Here is a 10029-nt window from a genome sequence, read left to right on the forward strand (position 1 = left end):
GTTGTTTTCTGATAAAGAGGATACGAAGACATATAACGTAGCATCGGATCGCACTTGGCCTTCGACGGCACATGAGCGATGGTACAGATCACGAAGGTAAGGTCGTCTTATCAACTTTGTTTGGGGCTCCTCCCACACACGAGCAATGGTGTCTTATCACCTTTTGTCCCACGTTGATGGATGGCTATTGCAGCAGAAGCTCCTTTACCAGTCACCTTTAGCCACCACCACCACCACCACCACCACCGTTGCTCTGTGGGTAGTGCGCGACATGTGCCTCCCAGTAACGAGAGAAGCTGGAGGGCAATCACATCCATACCTCCTTTTCTTCTTCCTCTCCACTCCGCCGCATGGACCAACGGACGTCTGATATCAGTTGAGCAGTCGAGGTTCTCGTGGCGCTGTCGTGCTTCGTACGTAAAAGCTGTATTGCACCACGAATAATGCTAGACAAAAGGTTTTTTTTCTTTAATTTTTTTTATATAAATTAATTTAAATAATTAGAATTAAGATAAATAATGAGGATGAAAATATTCAATGGGATATAATAGAATTTTTATTATTTAAAAAAAAATATTTTATCTTTTGGTGTGTTTTTAATGAATCCACTGATCAAAAATAATAATTGTTTCTTCTATTATCTTGTTTCTAAAGTTCTTTAAAAAGCTAATAAATATTTTTTTAAATAACAAAAATTTAGAAAAAGAAAAGAAAATGGTATGTATTCGAGTAAGTGTTTCTAATAAGCTTTTTTTATCTTCATAAATAAAAATTATTAATTTTGATTCATTAAAATGAGAATTATATTTAAGGATTATAAAATTTGATAGAAAATAATTTTGCTGAATATGATCCACAAGATTCTAATATTACTAAAGACCATACTCAACAAAATCATTTTATACTAAATTTTACAATCCTTATGAAATATATATAATTCTCATTTTAACGATCCAAAACTGATTTTTTTTTATTTTTGAAGTTAGGAATAAGTTGATTATAAATAATTACTCTAATATCTATCATCTTCTTATTTTCTTTCTAGATTTACTATTATTTCTATCCCTCTTAATCGATGTACTCTTTATTTTTTCTTTCTCTTTTTTCTAGATTTTGGTAGGAAGCTAACAAAGTGTGATATCAAAGTCTGATCCGAAAAAGATCAATATTTTCTACGAAACTAACTAGCAGAAAACGAAAGATGGGTGGAATGAGTTACAAAAATCCATCATGTGAATTAATAACATTTGTTGATCCTCCTCCCTTCCCCTTTCTTCTTCTTCTTCTTCTTCTTCTTCTTCTTAAATTACAAGCAAAAGAAAAATGACGGAATCGATTTGGTTGTTTGTTTTCTCTTTCTCTCGTTGGAATGCATGAGTTTGACAACTTGCAGGTACAATTTCCTCTAGAGTTGGGCTTAGGCGGACGGAATCACATTTAAGAACACGCTTGAGATGTCTACGATAGATGGCCTTTTCCGATTCATTTTGACGTCTCACACGAGCCCATGCACAAACCCCGTCCGAGGCCGATTCGGTTCCATGATCAGGCCTCGGTTATACGATCATCATATCAAGAGAGAGATGAGTCCAACTAATACGGCGTATTTTGGCCGTATATGAACCACCGACAAACACTGCAATCCAACACAACATCATACGCCTCCAGAATCGCGGGGAGCATGTCATGTCAAGCTCCAACGGTACTATTGTGCGGCCTGACCAAGGGCTGGGGGTGGTGCCATCTGCTGTTAGGGAAGTGCCTTTTGACGTCGCTCAAGCACCCCCGAAAACGCCACCTTGTAATAGAGGTTGCTCCGCCCCCAAAGTCAACACTCGAGTCGTATCTCGGCCAAATCTAGAGTCCGAGCCATGCACCTTGGCCATCCAATGCCCGAGTCGCATCTCAGCCAAATCCAATGTCCGAGCCATGCATCTCGGCCATCCAACACTCGAGTTGCATCTCGACCAAATCCAGCATCCGAGCCACGCATGTCGGCCATCCAACGCCTGAGCCACGCACCTTGACCAAATTTAGCATCCAAGCCACGCACCTCGGCCATCCAACGCTCGAGTCGCATCTTGGTCAAATCCAGCGTCTGTGCCATGCACCTCGGCCATCCAACACCCGAGTCGCATCTCGGCCAAATCCAGTATCCGAGCCACGCACATTGGTCATCCAACGCTCGAGTCACATCTCGGCCATATCCAGTATTCGAGTCACGCACGTCGGCCATCCAACACCCAAGCCACGCACCTCAGCCACTATAACTCCGGGTCGTGCCAAATCCGTTATCTGACCTACGACACGTTGGTTTCGCCTCGATAGGCCCTTACCGTTCAATTGGCAGAGTCAATCCTGCCCGAAGCACAGGGCACCGCCCCTCTAAAACACCCCCCGACGAGTTAATCCAACATCATCGCCCAGGTCTCACCTCGTCGGTTTCGACGCTTCGGTTTCACCTCGACAGGCCTCTACCGTTCGACTGGCAGGGTCAGTCCTGGGGTTTATGCCACGTCAAGCTCCAACGGTGTGACTGTGCGGCCTGACCACCCCAAGGGCTGAGGGTGGTGCCGTCTATCGTTAGGGCAGTGTCGTCTGATGTCGCTCAAGAACCCTCAAAGACGCCACCTCATCAGAGAGGTTGTTCTGCCCCAGAGTCAACGACCATGCCGGACCAAGGTCCGACCAATTCCAGCATGTAGGTATAAATACCCCCGACCTGATCCAGGAAAAAGCGGGGAATCAATTGATCACTCCAATGACTTGATCGTCAGAGAGGCCTCGTCGGATGATCCCGACGAGGGTCATTTTTGCAGGAAAACACGGCTATCTCACGAAGACGAGTTGCCAACCACCCCGGAGAAGGAGAGACGCAACACGACATACATATCGCCCGGATCAGCGCGCCAAAGAACGTTGATCAACACCCCATCGTGAGAGCTCGATCGACCTCGACATCCAGCTTAGTCGATAGAAAACTTTCGACATTGACCTATGAACCAAGTCGTATTGACTCATCAGTCATGATACATTTGTTCGCGAACAAGAAGAAAACCACGCATCGCATCCTATCGGAGTAGATGCGATGTCATCGGAGTTGACAATCCACTGTCCGCCTCTGCTGTTGCTGCTTGCTGGATCCATAATCTCGGTTACAGCGTACCTGATGCGTTGTCATGGTGACGTACCTGATGCTGCCCATCATCATCTTCCCACAAGGCGCTGCCACAGCCACAGTATTCCCCGTCCACCAAGTCTTCCATTGACCCAAGCGTGTCTATAAACAGTAACGTATGGTTCCACGGTGACTACGTGCAGAAGCCGCTTCGTCAATCCGTCTTTGACGCACTCAGCAACGTGAACGCAACGTGAACTGCGTCTCCATCCTCCGGTTCACCGTTGGATCCGCTCAGAATGTTGGAGGAGAGCGGTGCGGTGTTCCAACGTGCCATCTCCGAGACTCTTCTAATTTAAATGGCCAACGCAATCTGCAGCGCTGTTCGTCATCCATATCCAGTGAGGGAACTTAAGAGAATTATGAGTTACAACTACTCAGAATCAACTCCATCGACCATACGAACTCATTTATGATCGATTCTCTACCTGGTAGGCGTTAATGGCAGACTATGACAGAATATATATTTATACCACCGCCACCGCCACCACCACCACCACCGACAACCTAAGAACACTAATCGTGGCGTTCTATAAACTGGATTTTGGCAGGCGGTGTGGGGTCGATAGAAGCCCATCTTTCGAGTGGTTGCCTGGAATGTATCCATCCATCGGCATGTTAGTCTGCTCGGAAGCCGGGAATGTTGGTCGACCGGACTGACTATTAATTAGGTGAGGGCAACCTATGGTCGGGCAGCCCACCGCCTTGTTTCTTATAAATATCTTTGTTACGTGACGGGAAAACAGAAGCTCTATGCAATTCTAGATCTAAGAGATCTAATGCGATGTATTCCCATAAAATCATAACAATTACCAACAGAAATCTTTACGCGATTGCGCATTATTGAATGGTGCTTCTCCTCTATGGAACCGGTAAAGAGACAGTCTATTAGCTTGCTGACATGCATATGCCCCGAAGCACACGCAAAGGTACGCATCCTGCGGAAGACTACTCCGCAATGTGTGTCGGTGTACGTTGGGTGGGATAACTCGAGTGCGATGGGTTTGGCTTACCTGCAAGTCTTCTTTTCTTCTTCTTCGTGTGAAGTGCTTCACATCCTTCACCCGTGATTTATGTCCGCATATATGGATCTCACCTAATCAAGTTGGTGAAAGAGTACATTGCAACACCATCACCCAACGACGACCGAAAGTTACACTCCACCAATCCAATCGAAAGCCCCCATCGGGCAGACAAGTGTCTGTTTAGGCGGTGGGACGTCGGTGGATGTTCCTCCTGCTGCTCGTGGAGACATTTCCGAGTCGATGCATGTAGCTCACCGACAGATATCAACCCATTGCTTCTGCGGGACGAAGGTATAGAAGAAAGGCGGAACACACACGGCGTTCTTAATCATGTGGATTTTTCCTCCATGTAGTGATAATACTTCTCGGTGGCCATTAATATTATCACAAGTATGAACATGCTTTAACTGTCCTCGTCGTCGCTTATCTCGTCACCCTAATTCGAAGATCACTTCACCCACACACCCACCACACCATGACCGAATCAACAAAACCAAAGAAGAAAACCCATCCGTCTACGAACTCCCGGAGGCCCCGCACGCCCTGCCAGGAACGTTGGGATCACGCTCTGGGCTTGCAGACGATGGTGGAGTGCTTCAGTATGTGGAGGCTGAACTGGCCGCCCTTCTCGGTGGTGTCCACCTGGTCGGTCCCCGGCGGCGGCAGAAGCTCGAAGTTCTGCACCAGGCGACCGAGGGTGATGCAGAGGATGGGGAGGGCGAGGATGATGCCGGGGCAGCTCCGGCGGCCCACGCCGAAGGGCAGGTACCGGAAGTCGTTGCCGTTGGCCTCCACCTTGGCTTCCTCCTCCAGGAACCGCTCCGGCCGGAACTCCTCCGGGTTCTTCCAGTGGGCGGGATTGTTGGCGAGCCACCAGGCGTTGACCAGGATCTTGCTCTCGGCGGGGATGTCGTAGCCGCCGAGCTTGGCATCGTGGAGGTTCATGTGGGGGACGAGGAGGGGGATGGCCATGCGCAGCCGGAGGGTCTCCTTGATCACCGCCTGGAGGTAGGGCAGCTTCGGGATGTCCGGCTCCGTGATCGGCACGCCCGGGCCGAGCACGGCGTCCAGCTCCTGCCGGAGTTTGCGCTGGATCCCAGGGTGGTTCACCAGCTCCGCCACCCCCCACTCGATGGACCACAACGTCGTCTCGATGGCTGCACGCATCCACGTTAACAGACGATCAAAATCCAAGTCCTCATCTCAAAGCCGAAAACAATGATGTACACAAAAGATTTTAGATTTATCTATAGGAATTAATCTGATTCCATGAGAGCCATTACTACCATACGTCCTAACAAAAATTTCACTCCCATCGCATCTCATCATTATCGTGCACATGTGGTGGATGCATGCTAAGGTCCTCTCAAGTCTTGCTTTCTTCCACGAAAGTTCAGTCCACGATAATCTTGTGGTTGGAGATATGATGGATGCACCGACGACATCATGTTAACCATAGTTAAACCGACTGCCTCAAAAGAACCTCTTGTGAGCCGACACACGGGACAAGGCTTTTCAAGGAAAACGTGATGGTGAATTATTATTTCCGGTGACCAAAAGCCGTCGAGCCGATCTCGTTTGACACCGTCGTGATGATAGGTCAGGCCACCAGCAGTCTGACCAACCTAACTGGGGAGGATCAATCCTACTATGAATTATAGAGCTGGCAGTGGAAACTAAATCACTAATAAAACGAGTTAATATCTTCAAAAGGATAGCGGAGAAATTTCACAGGCTCAAGTGAATAACTTTGGAATATTATATCTAAGCGTGTGCCAAAGCTAAGTTACTCGATTCTCACTTCTCGCTTTGCTTTGCTCTCAAGCATGCAATGTACATCTTTACGTGCGACGTACGTAATCCCCTTGATCAACGCAGACAGTAGAATAGAAATAGACAGATTCCTTTGTCCCTGTGACGTTTGTTTTGGGGATTGTCGTTTGTTCCTCCTTTGTCAATGTTGGAGAAGAAATCTTCTCACAAGCTGTCATCTTTGACAGCGTGCATGGTCCCATGCCAGCCCATGACTTTGATGCATAAGCTGCCTTGCAGAGTGCAAGAATAGACCGACACGCAGCTTCGTTCGAAGGAACAATGAATCATGTGATCCGACGCTTTACTCACCGCTTCGAGCTTTTATGCGTGCAGAATAAAATGGTGGAGAAAACAGGAGCGCTCGTACCTGCGACGTTGATGTTCTCGACGATGTACAGAACGTTGTCGTAGTTGATCTCTCCCCTCCTCTCCGCGTCCAAGATGTGATCGATGGCGCACTTGAGCTCCATCTTGGATCCCAGTTCCTCCATCTTCTTCCTGATCCATACATAGTTCTCTGAATTAGCCCCTGGACGCACGCGAGAAATAATTCGGGAGCGCAAATACGGCTCGGGTGTGTCAGTCCTCACCTCTTCTCCGCGACGAAGTGGTCGTTGAAGAGCTTGAGGCGGCTGTCTTTGAGATCCTGACACTTTTTGAGGTAGCCCCTGAGGAAGGGCCTCAGGATGGGGATGAAGTCGCCGTAGTTGTACTCGAAGCTCTGGGCGAGGCGACTGCGCTCGCCGTTGGCGGCCTTGAGCTTGTTGAAGAGGGGGTCGTCCATGCCCTGGAACCGGTAGTCGAACATGATCCGGTACATGTTGTTGTACATCATCAGCTGCAACCGGCGGCGTAGAACGATCCCCTGGGTGGCCGCCTGGGTGTCCCGCTTGACGTCCTCCACCACCTGTTGCGCCTCCTCCTCCCACCCCTGCCGGTTCTGCTGTACCACCTTGTTGGTGAAGAAGGGCACGGTCATGATCCGCCGCATCTTGCGCCAGTGGTCGCCGTACACGGTGAACACCATGTCCTGCCCCTTTCCGGTGAAGATGTCGAACACGACGTTTCGGGTGCGAGAGCCGAACTCGACTCCCTGCGCGTGGAGCACCTCCCGGGCGAGCTCCGGCGAGGAGACCACCACCAGGTTTCGCACGCCCATGCGGAGGAGGAGGATGTCGCCGAAACGCTTGGCCAGGGCGGTGAGATTGCGGTGGTTGAGGTCGTCCCCCACCTGCAACCAGTTTCCGAACACCGGCACGGGGAAGGGGCCGGGCGGCAGCTTGAAGTGCTTGCCGCGGATCTTGGAGACGACGATGGCCAGCGTCACCGCCGCGAAGAGGCCCAACAGGGCCTTCTCCAGCAGGAGCAGATCCATATCGAGGACGATGGTGAGAGATAGACGTCGGTGGCAGTGGAGCTGTGAGAGTTAAAGATGAGAGGGACATACATATATAGAGGCGGTTGGACTGGTGGTAGGTTTTGACGGAATCCGTTACTTCTGACGGCGTGAAAGAGCGGAAGGTAATGGGAGTAGGTGGGGGTCGCAGAGCTCGTGCGGTGTGGCAACGTTGCTTCCGAGAAGGTGATTGCTTTATTTGACCCTCTTACGCACCTGCCGTTGCGCTGCACCAAACTCGACTTCATAATACCAATAATATATATATATATATATATATATATATATATTTCAATGGACAAATATTAGTGTTTATGGCCTTTGACTTGTGTTCTGCAGATTATGACACTTGTCTTCTTTAATACATAGATATATTTGGGGGAGACGAAACGAAGCCTGTTGTCTTGCATCCGTGGACGATATGTCCTAAAGAAATAAATGAAATTTGTGTGTGCTCATCGAAGATGGTCGACGGGAACGTCCTTTGCAGTTTGGTTGAATCCGATTGCTTGCGGATCTTACTTGCTTCTGCCCCATGATTTAGTGGGTTGGTGGAAGCCCAAATTGACGGCTACGTGGTTGGTGGAGGGAAACGCCAGAGTTGATTCCGTCCAAGATGCCATCCCATGTCAGCACATCTTTCCCCCCATCCTTGGATTTGGATGTCCTTCTCAAACCTCCCATTTTGTCAAATCCTGACATCCGCACGTCCATTTCCGTGATCGATACAATGATGCGCTCCACATCAATTGACGGTAAGAGATCGGCCGCCAGAAGCGTGGAATGCTTCTCCTCGACCATTCAGCATCCCCAGAAATAAAAAGAACGAAATGGTGGATTCCCGACGGGAATGTGTCGGTCAAACTCAACTTGGCATGCTTCTGACCCAACAAACAACGCTTCGGCCACTCGGTGGCAACTTATACTACGTTTGTCGTGGCAGAAGGGATCTACCGACGATGGTGCGGTGGTGAGGCTGTCGATCGATGGGAGACAACCGGCCTGCTACAATTTCCAGAGCGGATCACGAGACTCGGGTCAACGGTGCAAGTCGGAACAGCCTCTGCTATAATTTTCCGGCGGGAGCATACGGGCCTGCTGTAGTGTCCAGGCCGGCCACGATGTGCCAACCTCCGACGATCTGCTATTATCTCCCTCCCGGACGCGCACAATGGGCCTGCCATAGCGTCAACGTGAATTTGGCGACGCTAATGCATTCTAGAGGATAAGGGAGGCTTCCGGAAAAATCAAACCCCGGAAAATTTATCCTATTCTCGTTCGCCCATACTCAGTCCATCGTCATCTCCTCTTTAGTCTTTCATTTTTTTCTTCTTTCCTCCTCGGAAGGGAAGGAGACGACGATCGAGAGGGAACGAGGAGCGTCGTGTTACTCGTGATGGATGGATGCGACGGTGATCGGACATCATCGGCCAATAATAGTGATTTTTTTAGATAAATTATTTTTCCCCAAGGAAAGGGCGACTTCTTTTGATAGCACCTCATCATTCGTACGGGTACGATGACATTAAGCTCATCGAAAAGCATGATCGGATCTCCTTTCCTGTTCTCGTGGTAATCCATCATGAAGGTCAAAATTTTTACCTCGTTATCATGTCAAATCTTATTACGTTGCTGCCTTTGTGCTTTTATGCATTCTTAATATTTTTTTCTTCTTTTCTCCTTTTAACATCCTATGCTCCGCCACTGTCATCCGAAAGGATCATAAAACTAAGATCCACTGAAAAGTCAGCATTGGGCATATTGGACCACCTCCCTTGTCACTTGCCAAACACGTGTGGGGCCGACTTGGTCGGTGGTAGGAGGAGATCGACAGACATGCTCTTCTCCTACGCTGCCCCGATCTCCCTCTCCGTCTCTTTTGTTTGCCTTCCTACTGCCTCAGATATCAACATTCGACGCTGTTGCCGTGCCGCCACCGCTCTTTCCAAAGAAGAAAAATAATATATGATTCTTTTCAAACAAAGCCTGTGAATAACGTATCACAATCTATTCCTATATATTATCCGATACATATATAGCAAAATCACATCACCACACATATTCTCTCTTACACCAATATTTACAGAAAATGAAAATAAATAAAAGAACGTAATGGAACTGCACGTTTGTGTTTTTCGGGAAGCAAATCGATTCATACTATAACCCTTGTTCTTCCGCCGAGTCAGTTGTTTCCTCCGTTGATACCTCCGATGGGCCCGGACGGCGGCACGGGTCCTCTAGGAAGCATGGAGAAGGCCAGCTGCGCCACTTCGAGTTTCTTATTCGTCGACCTCCGGCTCGAATGATCGAGGGCGGAGCTTTCTTTTGGTAACCCAACGTTGAGACCCCGCGTTGCACCGCATTGGTGACACCCGAGCAAGTGCAGGAGGAGGAGTAGGAGAGACAGAACTCTGATAGATTTTGTCGTACTGACGGCCATATTGGAGAACATGAAAGAGCAAACTTTGTGACCACTAGATGCTTTGGGCAAAGGTGGAAGCAGCAGCAGCAGCAGCGGAGAAAGAGAGAGAGAGAGAGAGAGAACTTTATCACCACTAGATGCTTTGGGCAAAGGTGGAAGCAGCAGCAGAGACAGAGAGATGAGGAGACCCGGG

At 48.8% G+C, this 10029-nt stretch overlaps 1 protein-coding gene across 1 annotated transcript; it reads right to left on the minus strand.

Moving 5' to 3' along the window:
- Positions 1-4553: 4553 nt before the first annotated feature.
- LOC135614565 (trans-cinnamate 4-monooxygenase-like) lies at positions 4554-7450 on the minus strand. Its single transcript, XM_065112056.1, has 3 exons — positions 6609-7450; positions 6386-6516; positions 4554-5360 (listed from the first exon to the last, which is right to left on the minus strand). The coding sequence occupies exons 1-3, from the start codon at positions 7391-7393 to the stop codon at positions 4765-4767; spliced, it is 1512 nt and encodes a 503-aa protein (XP_064968128.1). The 5' UTR covers positions 7394-7450; the 3' UTR covers positions 4554-4764.
- Positions 7451-10029: the final 2579 nt, after the last annotated feature.

This window comes from Musa acuminata, chromosome BXJ2-6 (genome assembly GCF_036884655.1).
Source record: "Musa acuminata AAA Group cultivar baxijiao chromosome BXJ2-6, Cavendish_Baxijiao_AAA, whole genome shotgun sequence".
Lineage (NCBI taxonomy): Eukaryota > Viridiplantae > Streptophyta > Magnoliopsida > Zingiberales > Musaceae > Musa > Musa acuminata.